We start from the raw sequence: 22,706 nt of genomic DNA, 5'->3' as shown, positions 1-22,706 counted from the left end.
AGAATGTAGGCAGGGAGAGGGGCTGGGAAATTAGCACATCAAAATCATCGGGGGCAGTGACTGCAGCCTGAGATGCCCACTTCCTAACTGTCCACATGAGGAACACACAGCAGACATCCTAAGGTTGCAAACATTGCCTTGAGAACACCTTTCTAATCTTTTTTTATTTTATTTTTATTTTTATTTATTTATTTTTGAGATGGAGTCTCACTCTTGTTGCTCAGGCTGGAGTACAGTGGCACAATCTCGGCTCACTGCAGCCTCCGCCTCTCAAGTTCAAGTGATTCTCCTGCCTCAGCCTCCTGAGTAGCTGGGATTATAGGTGCCTGCCACCACACCCAGCTAATTTTTTGTATTTTTATTAGAGACAGGGTTCACAGAGTTGGCCAGGCTGGTCTCAAAATCCTGACCTCAGGTGATCCACCCACCTCGGCCTCCCAAAGTGCTGGGATTATAGGGATGAGCCACGCTTTCCCATGGAGTGGGATTACAGGCATGAGTCTGTGCCTGGCCTCTAGTCTTAATAAATCACGTGATAATTTTGGGGAGAAAAAGGGAGGATGTAGTATTTTTTTTTTTTTTTGAGACAGAGTTCCACTCTGTCGTCCAGGCTAAAGTGCAATGGCACGATCTTGGCTCACTGCAACCTCCAACTCCCGGGTTCAAGTGATTCTTGTGCCTCAGTCTCCCAAATAGCTGGGAATACAGGCGCCTGCCATCAGGCCCGGCTAATTTTTGTATTTTTAGTAGAGATGGGGTTTCACCATGTTGGCCAGGCTGGTCTTGAACTTCTGACATCAAGTGATCCACCCACCTCAGCCTCCCAAAATGCTGGGATTACAGGTGTGAGGCACCGCACCCGGCCAGATGTAGTTTTAAAAGACTGACCACCTACATGCAAACACATATGGTTTAATTTGAGGAGACATTTATTCAGCACTTACTGTATACCAGGCATTGTGCTAGGTGTTGGATTAGAAAAGGTGAAACCATGGCCCTCACCCTCATGGAACTCTCCATCAGTAGGTAATGAAAGATCGTGACTCTGGTGCACTGAGATCTAAAATGGGCTGGGATGACAAGGGCCCTCCGTGGGGGCTGGTGGCCAGTGGCAGGGAGGAACTCAGGGGAATGCCAGGGCTGGCATTTCAAGGATGAGGGATGAGGAGGTATTCACAGGGTGGATGGGGATGGGGTGAGTGGCACATTCCAGAAACAAGGATAGTCATTCAGAGAGCACAGAGACTTCAACAGCAGGGCACGTCTGGGAAACTGCAGAGGGTTCTGTAATTCTGAAGCTTAAAGTGCCAGAGACCAGTGACCAGGATGACGCAGTGGGCAAAGGTAACAGCCACGATTCGCATTCAGTATTTACCACACACCAGACACGGTTTTAAGGGCTTTACGTTAATTAATTCTTCTAAGTGTACAAAGGCCCTACAAACAAGACTTGATTATTATCCCCAGTTTACAGAGGGGGAAACTAAGGCCCAGAGAAGCTGAGTGACTTGCCCAAGGTCACAGAGGGAGGAAATGACGGGCAGCCAAGCCCTCGCCTTTCCCTCCACTGTTTCCGCAAGGCTGGGGTTGTAGGCCAGGCGGAAAGCCATGCTGAGGGCCTGGACTTGAGCCACTGGGGACTAATGGTGTGGAGCAACCTGATCAGGTGTGCTACTTGGAAAAACACACCCAAGGAGGTCAGTCCTGGCTAACTCCCTAACCCATCTGCAAACATTCTGCATGGGCAAAACCGCAAGTTCCTTTTCCCAGCACAGCCGTGGCCAGCTCACATTCGTGAGGCAGATTAAATTGCCAGGGGCCGCCATGGTCATTTTTATTGTCTAATCCTCCTTCCTGAGATGGAGAACTGTGTCTTGTCCCTACAGCATGCCCCACGGTTTGCCAGATGTCCACGGGTAATTTCTTGGTGAGGCAGGACATGACTTCTTCTTTAGTCCATGAATTTCAAGACCCAACTTGGAATTGTACTTCCTGCTCCCATGCCACTGGGTTGATTATGAAACAAAGGGCTTTCCCTGCCACTGCTCACTCACTCACAAAGTATTTATTGAGTACCCATCATGTGTAAAGTGTTTCAGATGCTTTAAAAAACATTTGTAAAGGCCCTATGCTTCCTGCTGTCTCATACACACACACGCACGCGCACACACACACACACACACACACACACAGAGGCACGCAAATGCCACTGTTTACCCAGTGAAGAGTACAGCACCTGTGCGAACATCTGTTCCATATTCACTTGGAAGCATCTGAAATGCTAATTGTGAAACACCCAGGGACAGGGAAGGGAGCCGGAGAAGAGCAAATGGAGATTAAAGGCATTTTTCACTGTGCACTGGTGCGCTCTGGTTCCCCTGCAAGAGGTCAGCAGAAAGCCAGTGCTCGGAAGAACAAGTTTGGCTTGAGACTCAAGCTGCATGAAGGCTACTGATGTGTCAGCTGATGGCATCCACTCAGCACAGATCAAAGGTCCGCTCTAGTCCTTAACCAGAAACACCTGGGGGCTGGCTGGACCAGGCTTCCATGAACACTGGCCACGCCCCAGCACCTGGATCTGCTGCTGCTGCTGCAGGTGGCTTTGTTCAGAAGAAGAGTAACAAGAGGTGAGGCGGCCATGAAGCAAGCATGGGCACCTTGGGGAAGTGACAGCTGGGGGACAGCTACATCCCACAGAGAGCTTGATGGCCTAGGCCTGCCACTTCTCCAGGGCCCTGAATTCCTATGCAGTTAATGGCCAGGCACTGCTTTCAGCCTTCCCGTCCTTTTGCTTCAGTTTCCCTTTCTGTTGGTGGGGAAGGCAGCCCAAAAGGAGCATTGTGAATAAAGGAAAATACAATGGAAATCAAGAAGCCACCCTAAAGAATGAGCAGGAGTGGCCAGGAGCTGTGGCTCATGCCTGTTATCCCAGCACTTAGGGAGGCTCACCAAAGTGAGCAGATCACCTGAGGTCAGAAGTTCAAGACCAGCCTGGCCAACATGGTGAAACCCCATCTCTACAAAAATACAAAAATTAGCCAGGCATGATGGCAGATGCCTGTAATCCCAGCTACTCGGGAAGCTGAGGCAGGAGAATCACTTGAACCTGGGAAGCCGAGGTTGCAGTGAGCCGAAATTGTGCCTCTGCACTCCAGCCTGGGCAAGAGTGAGACTCTGTCTCCAAAAAAAAAAAAAAAAAAAAAAAGAATGGGTAGGAGATGGAGCTGCTTGATTTTTAATTCTCCCTGCAACACAACAGGAATGGTAGTCAAGGAAGTTAACTACTGTCCCTCAACTGGTACAACACTTCAGAAAATGCAAACTACCAACTCACATCCCTTAAGAGGAACCAGAAGAATGTGAGAACGGAGGAAAGGTTCACATCCTCAATGCAGAAAGTCCTTCAATTACCTACTCATGGGCTGAGACTCTGACTGTAGACAATCATATACTGATTTTACAGATGAAGAAACTGCAACTTAGGAAAAAACAAGCTCAGCTCCTCATTCAAGGATGTTCAGCTATCAAGAGACGATGCCAGAAATTCAACCCCATCCTTTGCAGACTGAGCGACACTCAGAAAATGTTCAACCGTTGTAGACACCAGCAGGTACCATCACTCCTCAATAGACACACATTCATCACAGCCTAAGAATCTCCCAAGCCACCTCCATTTATAGACTTCTGTGTCCCCATACACTCTGGACGGCGTCTGGTCTCCAAGAGGAAATAGCAAAAAACAACATGCAACAAAATCAAATGGGCCAACTAGGCTGGAGGCTGAGTGGACTTTAGCACTCATAAAATCTGCGCCCTGTTGAAGCTACCAGACTGGCTCGAGGCTGTGCAGTAAAAACTGCAATTCCAAACAACCAGGCAGGCCAGCCAAGTGTGAACAGCCGAGCCCGCAAGAAGAGAGGCCCCTCGAGAGTCACAGAGAGAAGACACCATGCTTGTCGACGACCACCCACAAGTGAAAGGCAGCGCAGCCGGCAGCTTGGAGCAGCTCCAAGCCATTAGCCAGCACTAAGCACAGGTCGCTCTGCCCAAGCTGGTTTTCAGCAAGTGCTGAAAGAATTAGGAAAAAAAAAATAATAAAATCCCAATCTAACAAAAAGAGAGATAAAAAAGAGAGACAGGCAGTCTACAAATGGTAGGGCGGCAACAGGGAAGCTTAGATGGAAGGAAGGTTGGGATTGAGCACCCAGGGCTAATATGGCTATTACAGGACATGTGTGGGCTCCTGGGGCATTCAAAGCTGGAAGCAGAGACCCAAACATCCAAAAAGTAGGCTGTTCCTAGGGGCAGCAACGCCATGCCCTGCTGGGCTACTTCTGATCTGATCACATGTGAATGAGTCTCCTTGTCACCCTCCAGTGGCTCCAGGGGCTGGTTTAGCTGTGACAGTCACCTGGGACCCTGGATGTTTTTGGAAACCGGTGACTCACTCCCAGATATGCAACTTCTATTATGTCTATTATTGTGCCCAGAATATGTGTAGAAGAGACGTGGTCCCTGCCTTTGCAAAACTTGTACTACCAGAAAGAGGCACAGCTGTGTAAAACATCAGCACCTAAAACAACAGCCATTAACACCCAGGCATTACACTGGGTTAGGCCTCTACCTTCCTGCCCTGCCCTGCCCAGTCATCTCAAACAGGCATCAGGGAGACACAAGAAAGAAACTCACAAACCAGGTAAGCCCTAGCTGGGGGGAGCAGGATTCACAAAACCCTGCTTGATGCTGGATGAACAGAATGGGTATTATTCATACTACGAAAGGATTCTTTGCCAAACTTAGCCCTCCCACCTATATTTTATTTTGAAATATATATGTATATATGTATTTCTGGAGACAGGGTCTTACTCTATGCCCAGGCTCGAGTGCAGTAGTGTGATCATGGCTCACTGCAGTCTCACTCCTGGGCTCAAGCAATCCTCATGCCTCAGCCTCTCAAGGAGCTGAGACTACAGGTGTGCACCACCACACCTGGCTAACTTTTTTTAACTTCTTTTTAGAAATGGGGTCTCACTATGTTGTCCAAGCTGGTCTCAAATTCCTGACCTCAAGTGATCCTCTCGCCTTGGTCTCCCAAAGTGCTAAGATTACAGGGTGAACCACTGCGCCTGGCTCCCACCCGTATTTTAAATTACCTAATTCATCAAAACTCCATTTTCTCACAATCCATCATGGCACAAAGCAAACTCTGATTCAATCATCAAATCGATTACATCCTGGTGCTGGGGAGCGAGTGGGTCTCTGTGCCGTGAAGAGCAGAGAAAGAGGTATAAACAGCATACCTGGAGAATGAGAGACTGTGGAAACACAACCACTATCCTCAAGGGTTAGGGAAGGCTCTCAAGGCCTTCAGCCAAATAAACAGGAAGGGCCAGGAGTGGTGGCTCACGCCTGTAATTTCAGCACTTTGGGAGGCCGAGGCAGGTGGATAGTAAGAGACAGCAAGAATGGCTCTGGGGAAGACTTGGTCATTTAAGGTAGCAAAAAGGACACTCTAATATACAGCTACTGGATTGCTGCCAGGCCAAGGAGCAGGGGTCACACCCACGTGGCACTCACAGGACATATCTGCAAGTCTAGATATCTGCAAGTCTTCCAAATGCTGCTGAAGCAGGAAGCCACCAAAACTAGGACCCCTAAATCATGTTTTTTAAGGAAAAAAAAAAAAGCGGCACTGCTGCTGCAGTAACATGATGCTCTCTGCTTGCTTCTACAGCTAAAATATGTGGGCAAAGAGATCAGAATATTTTTAATAATTTGTCATCCAAATACCCAAGCTGTATTCCAAGATGCCAATTCCTCAATACCGGAAGTGTGGCTATGAGGATAGGTTTCTCCACTAAGTGGGAAAGGCAGAACATCAGGGCTTTATCGTGAAGGAGGATGATAAAATGAGAGAGGTAGGCTGCCGTCTGAACAGACTAAGAACTTCCTGATCAACCCGAGATGGGTTGTTCAGGGTACTGTGTCAGTGCACTGGAAAAAAGCAGGAACTTATCTGCCGGAAACAGAAGCCACACTTTTTATTCAGGAGAGTGGCCCTGGAACTTCAACGTACTTTCTGATCCTAAGAGCTGGGTGTGGTGGGATTAGGGAGGGCAAAGTGGGAGATATGTGGCAGGGCTGGGCACAGTCAAACATCTTCCTCCCATCAGCTCTGCTTTTCTTTCACTAGCTGCTTCCTCCATGCCCAATACCGCTGGGATGTTTCTCATCAAAGAGCACCCTCCTGGGCCGGACCCCAGGCCAGGTGAGCCTATGAAAGTCCTCATCTGTTCAGCATTGTCCAGATGCTTCCTGAGTGCCTTTTAAGAAGTAGGGACTGGCCAGGCATGGTGGCTCACGCCTGTAATCCTAACACCTTGGGAGGCTGAGGTGGGCAGATCACTTGAGGTCAGGAGTTTGAGACCAGCCTGGCCAATGTGGTGAAACCCCATCTCTACTAAAAATACAAAAAAATTAACAGGGTGTGGTGGTGCACACCTGTAATCCCAGCTACTGGGGAGGCTGGGGCACTAGAACTGCTTGAACCCAGAAGGCGGAGGTTGCAGTGAGCCGAGACTGTGCCACTGCACTGCAGCCTGGGCAACAGAGCAAGACTCTGACTCAAGAAGAAAAAAAAAAGAAGTAGGAACTGAGCTACTGAGCTGAGCTTCCGGGACCTGGGGAAGTTCAGTGACTGGTCAGGGAGACAGACACAGAGAGAAAAATGCCAAATCTGGCTCCTACTACTGCAGAATAGCCTGGCAGTTTCCTCTCCATCCACCTCTCAGTCTCCAGAGGGAAAAGCAACCCCTATTCAGGGCTGACCCACCCCAGGGTTTCTAAGCTCAGGGCTTATCAAGTTGGCTAGAGACAGCATCCCGAGCTGGCAAGATGTCAGCAGGAAGATGCTCTGTCATCACTTACTTTCTGGCCCAAACACATTTAGCAGCTCCCATGCCCAACTCAACCAGGTCCAAACTCCTGCCATCAGCATTTTAGGCGCTCTGTAAAACAGATATGCCTGCTCTGACCCCTGACCCTAATTATAATGGCTGACATCCACCCAATGCTCATTCTGTATAAGCCAGGCACTGTGCTAGTTGTGTGAGGCATGCTATCTTGTATAAACCTCAGAACAGTCCTAAAAGGTAATACTAATATTAGTGTCATTTTACGGATGAGGAAATCAAAGCTTAGAGAGGTTACATCATCTGCCCAAAGTCCCAGCAGGAGAAGTCAGGGCTGGATTCAAACTCAGTGGGTCTGACCCCAGAGTGCATGTAACCACACCCAAATCCAATCTGCCCCCAGCATGCTAGTCTCTGGCCCCGTCCAGCGTGTGAGTCTCAGAAGAGTTCCTACTTCTTTTTGAGACAGGGTCTTGCTCTGTCAGCCAGGCAGGCTGGAGTGCAGTGGCAATCTCGACTCACTGCAACCCCACTCCTTACTTCAGCCTATGTCATTTCCCCTCCCTGGGATGTTCGGTCCCTCTCCCCAGCACCCCAAACTCCACCTCTTCCTAAGTCACACCTGTCCATAGTTGATCTTCTGCTACTCCCCTGGCTGAGCTGCATGGTCTCCAGCCAAACGGCTGTACCGTCAGAATTCAACCAGGGGCTACAAACCCAAATGCCTACAGGCACCAGGCAGGTAACAAACATGGGGTGCCGGGGGGTGGGAGACTCAGATGCCAAGCTGTACGTGCACAGCAACTGCTTGCTTATGCAGCCTCTTAAAACACAGTTCAGGCAAAACACAGCAGGCACCCCGTGTCCCTGGGCCACCCCCACACTGCCCGGTCTTGCCATCATTGCCAACTGCTCTTGCCAGGGCAGCATGAATGAATGTTCAGACACTACCCTGAAAAACAATGGTCATTCCCCTGCTTAAAGTGCCCGGGGCTTTTCCACCACCCCAGGATGAAGGTCCAGCTCCTCTTCAGTATGGCTCTAGGAGTGCAGGCAAGGAGACCCTCAAGATTTGGATCCAACCCTTCTCCCCAACCCTCTGACTCAGATGCCACCCACTCCAGCACATGTATACCTTTCCTCCCCTGTTCCTTTCTTCTGGGAGAGTCTTTCACTTCCTGTTCATCTCCTTAGACACTCAGCACACTCAAGCTTAATCTGATCTCTAAAGCCAATCTGGATGCTACCCCAACCCCTCACCAAGAGGAAGCACGCCATCTCCTCCTGCCCCCATCTTCCACCTTCTTGGGAAGCCATGTCCACCTCCCCTAAACCCTTCTAGAGTTATACACCACAAAAGCAGCATGTTCTATACTCATCTCACTGCCAACCAGACCAAGCTATAACTATACTTGACACACTTCTTCTAACTTCCAGGGCAGCTGTTCTAAGTCCTAAATGTGCGGCCATTTTAGTAACTCGACTTAGTTTTTCAGTTGACAAGAAAGTGACGATTTAAGGAAAAAAGAAGACCAGCTATTAAATCACTTCTTTTTTTTTTTTAACCACTACTTTTAAAAAAACTTCTAATGCTCACTTGAATCTTTATTACACATTTCAAAGTCAAAGCTAACAACAATAAAAAAAGGTTACAGCCCAAATCAAATCACTTTTAAAAAACGGTCGCGGTCTAAAGTTGCATAGGATGAAGATAAGAAGGGAGAATGTAGAATGAGCACTCCATAGACTCATGTGAACCATAACAAAGAAGGAAAGAATCACCAGGAAAGAATGATGCGGGATTTCCTGGGAGATGCGCCCACCTGCTCTGGCTTCAAATCTCCCTTTGCCTGGCCTGGCTTGACACCTCCACCCTCCAGCCCCAGCTTTGATCCCAAAGCCAAATGAAATCTGGTCTTTCTTTGGGCAAAGCATTTAGTGGCAAAGAGGAGACTGCCTGACCTGTTCTGATTCCCACTGGAAGCCACTAGAAGAGGAAGATAACCTCAGGGGCCATGGAGAGTTTGTTGTTGGTTTTGTACTCTTTTCCTTAATTTGAAGTAGTCTGCTCTGAACAGAAAACAAAGGGTGAATCGGTATGTTCTACATCAGAGAGAGCAGGGGCAGCGTACTGACCAGATTTCACTCAGCTGGCTACATTGAAGACATATATGAATTGGTTGCCAGTATTTACAAATCAAAAGACTTTTGATTAAAAATATAGGTTCTAATTTCTTTTGAAAAACTGGCAAATGTGCTAGCAATCAGCCTGTGATCCTACACGACAATGATTAGCCAGAATAAGTCACAGTTGTCCCTTCAGAGAGTGCACACTGGCCCCAGTATGCCCCTGGGTCGGCAGGCCCCAGGGCGGCCCAGCTCTCAAAATTTTTTGCTACGATCTTGTACCTCCTCTGAGCCAGAGCCTCATGACTGGGGTAGGGAAAGAACTGCACTTTTTACAAGGAGATAAATATCTCCAACAAAAAGCAAACAAGGCGTAAAGGGTACCCGGTACAAAAGGCAACACAAGCACCAATGGTCCCAATTTGGTTATCTGGCTCAGTCCAGGGACTTCTACCAGGCAAGTCCCGATAAGGGGTCACCTGCCACTGGGAGTCAACAACCTCAGAGGGTCACTGCCCTCAGCAAGCCCACCTGGCCTTGAGAGTCTAACCTCATGCCCCGCTCCAAACTGCTCCTCTTCATCCTTCCTTTCCCAGGCCCAAATCTTGGCTCCTGAGAACTCCCATTTTCCGCCCAAATTTTCTTGTTCTAACCACCATAATGGAAAAAGTAGCCAAATGTCTCTATGCAGAGGAAGAATCAGGAAAAGGCGTGCATGGGGGAAAAGCCTAGTTTCCACAGATGGTGACACCGTAGCTGTCCTTTGTGGTCTGGTGTTCACTTGCCCTGTCTCGGAGCTTCTCTGGGATGATCCAACACAGCTTCACCGTGAAACGCCATCAGTTGTGCTATTTTTACAATATGAAAGGGAGCTCCAGGTATGGAACTCCATTTAGAATAATTGCCTTGGAGGAAATAAAAGTTTAATTTAAAAAAAGGATAAAGATAGAAACCAACTTCCTTTTGGGAAACAAAGAAATTCAGCCTAAAATGCTACCTCTTCCACAGAGCTCTACCTCACGGAGGGGGGCATACTAGGTAAGAGACTGGTTCTGGAGTCACCAGACATGGGTTCAAAGGAAGTCAAAGTGGCTTTGTGACCTTGGATAAGTTTCAACCTCTGAGAGCCTCCGTTTCCTCTTCTTTAAGATGATATTGAAAGTAACGGCCCCCCAAATCTGCTGGGAGGGAGGACCAAATGATAGCAGCACAAAAGTGCTTTGGATACCGCCTGACACACGGCGAGGGCTCAACACCCACAGGCCATGATTATGACTGCACATACCCTGACCCAGGCACATCCTCTCCCCAGGCATACCTGACTGCGGGGAGAAGGGTGACAGTCAGAGGATGTCCGAACCAGAGGATTCACTCTAGCCAAGGGCAAGAATGGAGAGCCGCCCAGGGCTCCTGGAGCAGGAAGGCGGCGTGGGGGCTGTCTCAAGATTGATGTCACTCCAGGTTTGTTCCTGGGCTACCTTGCTGTCATTTGAAACCTCCCCGCAGAGGGCACTGCAACCAGATGCCCCCAGCGGCACGCTGCTGTGAGCCATCCAAGCCCTCCCATGTTGCCTCCCCGATGGGGAAGCTGAGAAGTTCACGGTTCTGGCTCATGAAGCACTCTCAGAGGAAACGTGAACTCAGCCCTCCCCCAGGCGAGTGGGGAGGAGAGCGGCAGGTGCTCCAGCCTGCACCCAGCTGCCACGACTGCCATTTAGAGCAGCAGCGTCTTGTGTGCGGGGAAAGGGGGACGGGAAGAGATGGCATCTCATGGCAGGGGGCCTGAGGCAACAGACAGGATCCCCCCCATGAAGATGTGGAGGGCTGAGGAAGTGAAAGCTCCAAGGCTCGGCTGCAAGGCTCCCGCCCAGCATGCTGGATGCTTACTCATTTTAATCGGCACCACTGCTGGTCTGGTGACACCCGACGCTCTGCCTTGGTGAGGCCCTGAAAAAGCCAGGGGAATGACTCCAGCGGAGCCAAATGCCCAAGCTCGGTGGGAGCCTGTGAAAATCTAATTGCTGCTTGGTCTCCAGCTGCTACACGGAGGCATCCCAGCTTGGCAGGGGCCACCTGCTGTGCCAGGAGTGAGGCAAGAAGGATCTGAATCGTGGCCTGGGTTCAGGACCTCTGCTCATGGAGGATATTCCAAGGAAGCCCAGTTTCTGCCATGATAATAATGCCTACGACCGGCTGAGCACTGACCATGTGATCACACACATGCTCTCACTCAATCCCCCACGACGACTCTACTGGTAGATGCCATCATGGTCACATTCTACAGATGAGCAGGCTGAGGCTTGGAGCAGCTAAGCACTATACTCAGCTCAACCACTCCACTCACCATGGTATCACAAGTGACAAAAGCTGTGCAAGCCCCTTGGGCTTCTTCACTCTTTGGCAAGTATGCTGGGGCCATCTGGCCAGAGGCAGAGCCACGGCACAGACATCAGTGATGGAGCGCACGCCTCGGGGTGGACTATCCTCTGGTGCCAGCCGGCGAGGATCTCTCCCAACTCCTCCTGGCTACGGCGGCCATGCAGCCAACAGCTCTGGCCCACCTTGACTGAGCCTGGTGCCAACTCGCCCTGGCTGCATGAAGACCCTGAAAAGGGGACCAGGGTGCCACATGGGGGCCCCTGCCAGGGGGCAGGGATCCTCCACATTGCTGAGGCTGCACTGTGTCCTAGGGAACTCCCGATGATGTGCCAGGCATCGGCGTGAAGGAGGGAGAGGTCAGCTCTCTGCGCTGTGACCTTGGGCCTTAGCTGCAGGACCTGTCACCTGAAAACCATAAACAACCCGGCACCAAAGCAGAGACCGAGCATCCTGCTCAGACCTCAGCCAGCCCCCGCGAGCCCAATCCTTCCTTCACTCAGAAAAGGCACATGGTCCAGCCCATCTTAGGCAGCGGCTGGCTTTAAAGGCAGGGAGAAGGCAGAGCTGAGTGTGACCAGAGTTACCCTGGGAAATTCCTTGGACTGCCCACTACATTCAGACTCGTCCTGATTCCCTGAATGTGGTGGGTGAGACCACCGCCTGCCACGCGGTGTGGACTGTGGTCTGTCTCTACACTGCTCTAACAGTGGCCCCGCTGACTGTTTTCAAGGTTATTCCTAGTTTCCAGGCTTTAAATACCTCTGCTCATACCTGCCTCCTTTATCAACCTGACACCATGCTGCCTGTGAGTCATTCATTAGCACTGCAGCAGCCGCACTTAGAGCCCAAAGATGTCTGAGTCTTGGACTAAATCCACAATTGCCCATATAAGGAGAAAAACCCAAACCCTCCAGTTTCCTGCAGGGATAAGGCCCTCACATAGGGTTAAAGGTCACAGGCAGCACAGCCAGATTCCTCAGTCTCTGCCTCTGAAGAATGGGTAGGAGTGTGATGGCCTCAACTGTGTCCCCCTCAAATTCATAGGCTGAAGTCCTAACCCCCAGTAGCTCAGAATGTGACTGTCTTTGGAGAAAGGGCCTTTAAAGGTGATTAAGGTAAAACAAGGTCATATGGAAGAGCCCTAATCCAATAGGACTGGTGTCCTTATCTGAAGAGGATAGACACACAGACTCAGGGACAATCACGTGGGGACACAGCAAGAAGATAACCATTTGCGAGCCAAGGAAAGAGGCTTCGCAAGAAACCAAACCTGCTGACACCTTGGTCTTGGACTTCCAGCCTCCAGACCTGTGAGAAATTAGATTTCTGTCATTTAAGCCACCAGTCCATGGTGTTTTGTTAGGGGTGCCCAAGCAGACATGGAGCGTGGAGGTACAGTGCTGAGAAGGCCTCAGCAGCTGCTGGGCCAAAACAAAGGCCAGGCTTGATGGTGACTCAGCCTTAGAAAGCTTGCTTCGTTCCCAGTAGCCCATGCTCATGTCGTTGCCAACTCTGCGGATGGCCTGCATCTGCATTCTGCCAACTCCTTAGTACTTCAAAGGTTTACAGCAACCAAAGACAAAGGTCAATGATGGCAGCCACCAGGACACTCAGCTGTGCTGAGAGCAATGGGACTCAAAGCAATGGTGAGGAGAGGCGGCAGGAGGGAGGCTGCCCACCTCTAACTCGGGCCCTTACACTGCCACTCCCATGAGCTGCGAGGCCCCAGAAATCCAAGTACGTTGATTCTGACCACTATTTTTTGAGTACCTGCATATTGTGGGCACTGAGCTATGTGATACAAAGACAAATGGATGGGCCAGGCATGGTGGTTCATGCCTGTAATCCCAGCGCTTCAGGAGGCCAAGGCGGATAGATCACTCGAGGTCAGGAATTTGAGACCAGCCTGGCCAACATGGTGAAAGAATGTGACTGTGTTTGGAGAAAGGGCCTTTAAAGGTGACTAAGGTAAAACAAGGTCATATGGATGAGCTCTAATCCAATAGGACTGGTGTCTTTATCAGAAGAGGACAGACACACAGACTCAGGGACAATCACGTGGGGACACAGCAAGAAGGTAACCATTTGGGAGCCAAGGAAAGAGGCACTACTGAAAATACAAAAAATTAGCTGGGCGTAGTGACACATGCCTGTAGTCTCAGCTGCTGAGGTGGGAGGATCCTTGAACCTGGGAGGTGGAGGTTGCAGTGAGCTGAGATGGTGCCACTGCACTCCAGCCTGGGTGACAGAGTGATACTCCATCTCAAAAAAAAAAAAAAAAAAAAAAAAAAAGATGAATGGATCTCAGGGCCTAGTAGGTGATCAGATGGTTAAATGTGTAATTACCCCACCATAATCTACGTGTAATTACCCCACCATAATCTACTTGTAATAATGGAAGCCTAATCAAGATACCGAAGCAGAAAAGGGTAGTGAGTAATTAGCTCTGTCAGGAAGGGGAAGTTCAGTGAAGGCTTCAAAGAGATGGTGTTATCAGCAGGATTTTCAAGACAGAACTGGAGGCCACGAGCAAACAAGAGGCTGAGAAAGGGATTCTAGACTGACTTGCCAGCAAGGTGGAAAGGTTTAAGAATGCACAGGGGATTCACCGAACTAAATGCAGTATGATGCTGTGGACTGAGGCAGGAAATGGGACTGGTCAAGCAAGAAGGCACTAAAACACGCAAGGCTTCGTTGCCAGCTGAAGAGCTTGCCCTCCCCAACCCCCACAGAGGGATGGGAAAGTCCCAGGAAGCTTTAAAACAAGGAAACAACCAGGTTGGGCTTGTGTTTTAGATGGACTGCTCAGGGCCAGGTGTGGTGGCTCACACCCATAATCCTAGCACTTTGGGAGGCCGAGGCAGGTGGATCACTTGAGGCCAGCAGTTCGAGACCAGCCTGGCCAACATGGTAAAACCCCCGTCTCCACTAAAAATACAAAAAAATTAGCCGGGTGTAGTGGCTCACACCTGTAATCCCAGCTACTTGGGAGGCTGAGACAGGAGAATTGCTTGAACACGGGAGGCGGAGGTTGCAATGAGCCAAGATTGTGCCACCGCACTCTAGCCTGGGTAGCAGAACGAGACTGTCTCAAAAAAAAGGACTGAAAGACTGCTCCTCAGACAGCAGGGATGGGGGAGGCTGGGGTAGAAGGTCAAGGCCAAAATCCAAGCATGAAATATCAAAGGCCTACTATGCTAAGGCAGAGCAGGCCTCCTCTGAAAACTCATGTTTACTTGCACAGGTCCTACCCTTCTTCCCAGCCAGGCTTGGTGAATTACACCCACAAGTCACTGAGGTTTTAAAAAATGACCCAGTAAGAAGCTGAGAGAAGAAACTAAGATACTAATGTGCTGTGCAGGAAAAACAATGTCCCTGGACCCCAGCAGTTAGTTATACATTTCTTTATTCTTGAGAAACAAACCAAAGCAAGCCACTGACTTTGCCAAGATAAAAGCAGCCTTGCTAGTGGCCTAGCCAAGGGGAGTCTTATTGTGTCTCTGGCCTATTTCCTATTCATCAACATTCAAAGCCTGATCTTGACACAGGACTGGGTTGCTCTCTTGCCCCTTTCATCCCACAGGAAAGCTGGACACCCCACCATCAGATCGGGCATGTTGGAGGGACTTAAAAGTGACACTCACGATGACAGCCAGGATTCCCATTTAGAATCTTAAGCCTGGCTATTTCCAGACACAAGCCACACCCTTAGTAGGCCAACCACCCTCCCTCACTAGGCAGCATTCCTCTCTAAAGCTGAAACTGAGCCACAATCACTTTCATCCCTTTCCCCAAAGCACCTTCCACTGTGGTGTGGGAGGAAAGATAAGACAGGCTTTACTGCTTACTAGCTGTGTGACCTTGGACAAGTCACTTAACCTCTCTGAGCCTGTCTCCTCCTCTGTAAAATACAGATAATAATAACAACCCTATATTGAGGTTATATGAGGAGATAACATAAATGCTAAAGGCCTGTACTCACCTTTTATTTTTTTGAGACAGGGTCTTGCTCTGTTGCCCAGGCTGGAGTGCAGTGGTGCAGTCATAGCCCACTGCAACCTTCCTGGGCTCAAGCAATTCTCCCACCTCAGCCTCCTGAGTAACTGGGACTACAGGCATGCACCACCATAACCGGCTAAGTTTTTAATTTTTTTGTACAGCCGAGGTCTCGCTATGTTGCCCAGGTTGGTCTTGAACTCAAAGTCACTGGGCTCAAGTGATCTTCCTGCCTTGGCCTCCCAAAGTGCTGTGATTAAAGGTGGGGGCCACCATGCCTGGCCTGTGCTCATATTTATTAAGGGTGATGAAGAAAAAAGGAGAGGGAGGAGCAGCTGAAGAAGTAAAAGAAGGAAGAGGAGAAGGGGAAGGAATTCTGGAGTCAGACGATGCTGGGTTCAAATCTCTGCTCAACCATTTCCTGGCCGTGTGACTTCAGACAAGTTACTTGACCTCTCTGACCCATAGTTTCCTCCTCTGTAAATAGGGATAATACTGCCTAGCCTTGCAAAGGGATTTCAGAAAGAAAACAGATAGTCTGAAATCAGAGCCACTGCTTTCTCATCCCTGAGTGGCACTTGGGGAAAAATCAAGTTTATGTTCGAATCCTTCTGGGCAATCCAGCTCTGCCACCCTAGATGAGGGTGAACACAGTGAAGCAAAGAGAGGCCTGTTTCTAGGCAGCCAGGGCTCCCCACCACACTCACATCCCTGGAAACACTGCTCTCCTTCATCAGTTCCCAGGGGAGGCCACCAAACTCCCTGCAACTCAACTGCATTCTCCCTGGACAAACGAGACGGGAGAGCCTGGCTTGTCTCTCCTTGGCCCCAAACATCTCTGCCCTGACTGGGGAGCACTGGGAGACGGTGGAACATCCATTTGCTAAGCAGACCCTAAAGCACTGCTTCCCGATGTCTTAGGACCCTCCAGAAAAGGCGAGTTATTTTAAGCTTCTCCTGAGCCCAAGGCCTGAGCAACTGAAACAAATGGCTTCGGGATGAGAACCAGAAAGGTTTTCAAGGCCTCTCATTCTGCCAGAAACACACTTAAAATTTAAAAAATTTAAAGCTCCTTGCCGCACTTGGGTTCACTTTGTGTTAGGCTTTGGTTCAGAGGAAGACAAAGCAAAACCCCAAGCCCTCAAATCAATGGATCATGACAAAACACTTGCCCTCTTCCCCGCTGTCCTGGGCAAGGAGGGACTGAGATGGAGCAAAGAGACGAGGGCAGTGCTGCTTTCCTGCCAACGGTTTCAGATGGGGACAGACGGAGGCTGGTGTTGAAATCTGTTTCTTTTTTTAACAAGGAATGGGGCAGGTAAGGCAGCCAAAGTAGGTTGGCCTGAGGTCCCCGCCAAGCATCCACAGGCAGGCCAAGGTACCTCAGGTGCAAGGCAGGCAGTGGAGAAGGGAATGAGGGCACCAAGAGGGGCAGCTAGGCCCCCAGAAACACTGCCAAGCTGGGGGTGTGGAAGGAGAAACACACAGCCTCCCAGGAGTAGTTTCTGTATCAGAACTTGGGGCTCAAATGTGGGGCCAGGCAACAAGTTACACACCCCTACTATCAGACCACAAAGCGCTTATCACCTCTCAGCCTCTGAAACAGAAAAGCTGGGGTCCCCCCCAGCCCACGCCACCATCTTACTTTTGCTAGGTAGCTCTTCTTGGCCCAGGCCGTTGGAGGGAGCCAGTGGGGCACTGCCACCCTCATCCAAGGTCAGGATGAGCGGCACGTCGTCATCCAAACTCACAGCCATGTTCTCTTCTCCTGTGGCCCTCAGGATGTGATATCCAGGGCTTGAAATAGTCTCTGGTTTGAGCTCCCTCTCAAAGCCACTGGGCCAGGGGTGCTGCTCAGAAACTCCTCCATTAGAGGCATCTTCTAGGGTTTGGGAATTAAAAAAATAAAAGATAATTATTAAAATACAGCCATGACTGATGAATCTATTCTGAAATTAGATAGTGGTGATGGTTGCACAACCTCGTGAATAAAAACCACTCAAGTATACTCTTTAAAATGGTGAACTAGGGCCAGGCGCAGTGGCTCACACCTATAATCCCAGCACTTTGGGAGGCCAAAGTGGGTGGGTCACTTGAGCCAGGAGTTCAAGACCAGCCTGGCCAACATAGCAAAACCCCATCTCTACTAAAAATACAGAAAATTAGCTGGGCTTGGTGGTAGGTGCCTGTAATCCCAGGTACTCGGGTAACTGAGGCATGAGAATTGCTTAAACCCAGGAGGTGGAAGCTGCAGTGAGCAGAGATCATGCCACTGCACTCCAGCTTAAGTGACAGAGACCCTGTCTCAAAATAAATAATAAAATGGTAAATTATATCTTAATTAAAAAAATAATAAAATGGTAAATTAAAACTCAATTTTTAAAAAAATTGGCTGGTGGGGTGGCTCACATCTGTAACCCCAGCATTTTGGAAGGCTGTGGTGGGAAGATCAATTAAGGCCAGGAATTTGAGACCAGCCTGGGCAATATAGCAAGAACTTGTCTCTATAAAACATTAAAAAAAAAAAAGCCGGTTGGGTAAGCATACACACAGAAAAAAATAAAATAAATATTTAACATACAAAAATAAATAAATAAATAAAATTAGCTGGGCAGGTGGCACACCTGTAGTCCCAGCTACTCAGAAGGCTCACTTGAACCCAAGAGTTCAAGGCTACAGTGAGCTATGACTGCACCACTGCACTCTGGGTTGGGCAACAGAGTGAAATCCTGTCTCTTAAAAAATAAAAGAATTAGGCCGGGCACAGTGGCTGACACCTGTAATCCCAGCACTTTGGGAGGCCGAGGCGGGCGGATCCTGAGGTCAGGAGTTCGAGAGCAGCCTGGCCAACATGGTGAAAACCCATCTCTACTAAAAATTCAAAAAATTAGCTGGGCGGGGTGGCACGTGCCTGCAATCCCAGCTACTCAGGAAGCTGAGGCAGGAGAATCGCTTGAACTCGGAAGGCAGAGGTTGCAGTGAGCCGAGATAGAGCCATCCAGCCTGGGTGACACGGCGAGACTCTGTCTCAAAAAAATAAAATAAAGATAAATAAATAAATAAAAACAGAATAAAAGCATTATTACAGTATAACAGCATTAAAATACGGAGGGAGGGAACCCTGCAAGAACAAATACTGAAAAGTTAAGGGTAATTCTGTCTGGAGAGTGACATTAGGGCTAATATGTCCTACCTCCACTTCTCTTTACATTTATTTGTAAGTTTTGTAAAGACTTCAAAGAAAAAAATAGGCTGGGCACAGTGGCTCCCACCTGTAATCTCAGCGCTTTGGGAGGTCAAGGTGGGAGAACTGCTTGAGCCTAGCAGTTCAAGACCAGTCTGGGCAATGTAGCAAGACTCCATCTCTACAAAATAAAAAATTTTAAATTAGCTGGGTATGATGGCATATGCCTGTAGGCCTAGCTACTTGGGAGGCTGAGGTGGCGGAAACACTTGATCCCAGGAGTTGGAGGTTATAGTGAGCTATGATCACACCACTGCAGTCCAGCCTGGACAACAGAGTGAGACCCTGTCTCTAAAAAATAAAGTAAAATAAAAGGCTGGGCACGGTGGCTTACAACTGTAATCCCAGCACTTTGGGAGGCAGAGACGGGTGGATCACTTGAGCTCAGGAGTTCAAGACCAGCCTGGCCAAAATGAAGAAACCCCACCTCTATTAAAGATACAAAAATTAGCTGGGTGTGGTGGCTTGCGCCTGTAATCCCAGCTACTCTGTAGGCTGAGGCAGGAGAATCACTGGAACCCAGGAGGCAGAGGTTGCAGTGAGCCGAGATGGTGCACTGCACTGCAGCCTGGGCGACAGAGCCAGATTCCACCTCAAATAAATAAATTAATTAATTTAATTTAATTAAATGACAAAAAAATACAACCATTAAAATAATAGTTAATATTCGGCCAGGCGTGGTGGCTCATGCCTGTAATCCCAGCACTTTGGGAGGCCGAGGCGGGCGTATCACGAGGTCAGGAGATCAAGACCATCCTGGCTAACATGGTGAAACCCTGTCTCTACTAAAAATACAAAAAATTAGCTGGGCGTGGTGGCAGACGCCTGTAGTCCCAGCTGCTCAGGAGGTTGAGGCAGGAGAAAGGCGTGAACCCGGGAGGCGGAGCTTGCAGTGAGCCGAGATCGCACCACTGCACTCCAGCCTGGGCGACAGAGCGAGACTCGTCTCAAAATAGTAATAATAATAATAGTTAATACTCAATGAGTGCTTACTATGTATGAGGGACCCTACTAGCACTTCATAAGTAAAAGTTAACTGAAAATTCTTAATAGCCCCATGAGATAGGCAGGCTTATTATCCCCCCATTACGGGATGGGTGTGGTGGGTACTTCAGGCACAGACAGATTACGTATCCTGCCCAAGGACCCACAGCTAAATAAAAGCCAAGCTTTCAGCTCTACGGTGTGACTCCAAACCTGTATTCCCAGCCATTACACTATAATTCCTCAAAGTCTGGGCCATGTATTTAGGCGGCACCTAGCTTCAATCACCAATATATACTTGCCCATATATACAGATTTAAAATACATCTTTCACTTCAGCTTTACCATGCAGCCTCTCAGAACAGTTAGAAACATACTTCCAAAATGTATGATTTTTATATCATTTTTATATAGGAGTTGTTCTCTTAGATTTAGGTGTCCGAGGAAGGGGAAAAGAGTATTTTTTTTAACTGGTGACTATTTTTTAATACAGTAAAAGTGCTCATCCTTAACTCCCAATTTAAAACACTCAGAGCAGCCGGGAGTGGTGGCTCATGCCTGTAATCCCAACATTTTGAGAGGCCGAGGCAGATGGATCGCTTGAGGTCAGGAGTTTGAGACCAGCCTGGCCAATATGGCGAAACCTGGTCTCTACTAAAAATACAAAAATTAGCCAGGTGTGGTGGTGCACGCCTGTAATCCCAGCTACTGGGGAGCCTGAAGCAGGAGAATCACTTGAACCCAGGAGACAGAGGTTGCAGTGAGCTGAGATCACGCCACTACACTCCAGCCTGGGCGACAGAGTGAGACTCCATCTCAAAAAATAAACTAAAAATTTAAAAATAACTAAATAAGTAAAACACTCCGAGCTAGCCTGTTACAGCTCCTATTTATGCACATTCCCATTTCCGCTGAGAAGGACCAAAAAAAAAAAAAAAAAAAAGACTCAGCAGATCTGACTGCAGACCTTTGAACTTGCAAACAGCAGCAGGTTCCTTCCTCAAGCTGTGGGCTCTGGGCTCAACCCACTTTGCCTCCCAACTGACCTAGTCAATGGCAGCTGAGCAACTGACTTCTTCCTCGAATCATTGGAACAACTCCAAGCAAATCCTTGTGCATCCACAGGGAACAGTACAACGTTTTGAAACAAGGCAGCGAAAGTAAACATCATTCTACTTGCTGCTAAGCCCGTAGCTCTCTGCCCAGCACACTTCCTGTGAGTCTTTTTTTTTTTAAGTTTCCTCCAGATCTGGGGATTTATTTTGCTTTTAAATCTCAGCAGTGGAGAGGCAGAAGAGGAAATCCCAGATGAGACACTACTATTTGGCAGTCTTAAGAATTATGGTTGTATTGTCATTTTGGTTTAACTTTTTACCACAGATATTTTCAAACATTCTCAAAAGTGCAGAGAATATATACGTGAACTTCCTTGTATCCATTACTCAGCTTTGACAATTATCTCCCATGTTTACTTCGAAGGCAGGAGAATTTATTAACTTAACTCACAGAGAAGAGGTTTCTTAATGTTACCATTATCATAATGGCTAGTGGTTTCTATGTTTTAACTCACGGCTGTCCAACCTTTTGGCTTCCCTGGGCCACGCTGGAAGAACTGTCTTGGGCCACACATAAAATACACTACCATTAATGATGAACTAAAAAAAAAGAGGCAGGGGGGTGGTTCATGCATAATTTTCATGATATCTGCCACCATAGATTAAAGTCCTCGCATTCAAATGCTTCAACACGGTTGTTTAACTGTTTAATATATGACTGCTTGCCTGCCTGTACTGCCTTTGCCCACTGGCTTTCAACTGGGGTGATTTTTGCCCCCATGGGGACATCGGCAATGTCTGGAGACATCTTGACTGTCACAACTTGGGAGTGGAGGGATTGCTGGTGGGTGGAGTCCAGGTATGCCACTGAACTTGCTTCAATGCACAGGTGAGACCTCCCGAAACAAAGAATTATGTGGCTCAAAATGTCAACTGAGCTGCTGTTGAAAAATCCTATCTTAGCTAATATCCCCACTTTAGGAATGAGGAAATTGAAGCTTGGAGTGGTTAACTTGCCTTTTATAAGTTTCAACCCAGGCAGTCTGAATCAGGGACCCTGCCTGCTTAACCATTACCCTATATACACCTACGACTAGAACCAGTCCCCTGATTTGAATTCAAACACGTCATTTTTCCAGACAGACAAAAATGAGGCCCAGAGAGGGGAAGAGACTTGCCCAAGGTCACACAGTGCAGGAGTAGGGCTAGAACCCGGGACTCCTGTGTCCTGGTCCAGTGTTCCCTCCGTGGGCTTTGCTTCTGCCTCTACAGAGGACCCAACTGGCCAGCCCTGGGGAAAGGGCCTAGGGGAAGAGGTTCAGTTACCATCCCGCTGTCCGCTGGGGCAGCCTGACCCAGGCACGAGACTCCTGTGGGGTCACCTGAGGGCGCCAGGGAGAAGAGCGAGGGAGGGAGGAAGAAGGAGGCAGGAGAGCTGGCTCCAGCTCCACGTGCTCCCAGCCCCTGGCTGGGAGCCCACGTGAGGGTCGCCCTAAGAAGTCGGGGGCGAGGAGAGAGGGTGCAAAGCCCCGGCCCGGGCTGGACGGAGAGAAGCGCGGTGGAGACTTCCCCGCGCCCCCTCTGGGCCCGTAAGGCCCACCTCCCACACCAGAGTGCTGCGCCGCAACCCCTTACTCCGCGTCCTCTGACCCCTGATCCCTGCCCTCTCCCTCGGGCCAAGCCGTCGCATCCCTCGGATTCTTACACGCGCCGCCCCAGCAACCCGGACCGCGCGCCGGGGTCCGCACCGCGCAGCCCAGCCCGCCGGCGCCGCCGCCAAAACCCCGAGCCCGAAGCTGTTGCAGCCGCCGCAGCCGCCGAAGCCGCCGCCACTTCAGCCACTGCCACCAGAGCAGCTGCGCCAGCTCTCCTATCCGCCGCCTACCGTCCTCTCAACCCCGCTGGCCCCGCCCCATTTCCCCTTCACAGCGTCCTACTGGCTAACTGGGCTATCGTGATGAACTCTGATTGGCCAATCATCACGTCCTTCCGCAGGTCTCGCCCGCAGTC

General features: G+C 49.3%; 1 protein-coding gene across 11 annotated transcripts in view; it reads right to left on the bottom strand.

Annotated features, from left to right (window-relative positions):
- The window catches only part of TPCN1 (two pore segment channel 1), a 77,293-nt gene extending 54,587 nt beyond the window's left edge, over positions 1 to 22,706 (bottom strand). For 4 of the 11 annotated variants that reach the window (XR_010129428.1, XM_055359178.2, XM_055359185.2 and 1 more), the window contains exons 1-3: positions 22,402 to 22,588; positions 18,686 to 18,778; positions 17,059 to 17,295 (exon numbers count right to left, since the gene is read on the bottom strand). Coding sequence is in view for 8 of the 11 variants with exons in the window: in XM_055359178.2 (XP_055215153.1) it covers positions 17,059 to 17,295; positions 18,686 to 18,776 (328 nt within the window). In the remaining 3 variants the exon portion in view is untranslated. Of the gene's footprint in view, positions 1 to 17,058; positions 17,296 to 18,685; positions 18,779 to 22,401 lie in introns of all 11 variants that reach the window. The other 7 variants (XM_055359180.2, XM_063694374.1, XM_004053937.5 and 4 more) reach the window with 6 other exon arrangements.

Source organism: Gorilla gorilla, chromosome 10 (genome assembly GCF_029281585.2).
Source record: "Gorilla gorilla gorilla isolate KB3781 chromosome 10, NHGRI_mGorGor1-v2.1_pri, whole genome shotgun sequence".
Lineage (NCBI taxonomy): Eukaryota > Metazoa > Chordata > Mammalia > Primates > Hominidae > Gorilla > Gorilla gorilla.
Note: the sequence above shows the minus strand (reverse complement) of the source record. Positions and strands in the feature narration are given on the sequence as shown.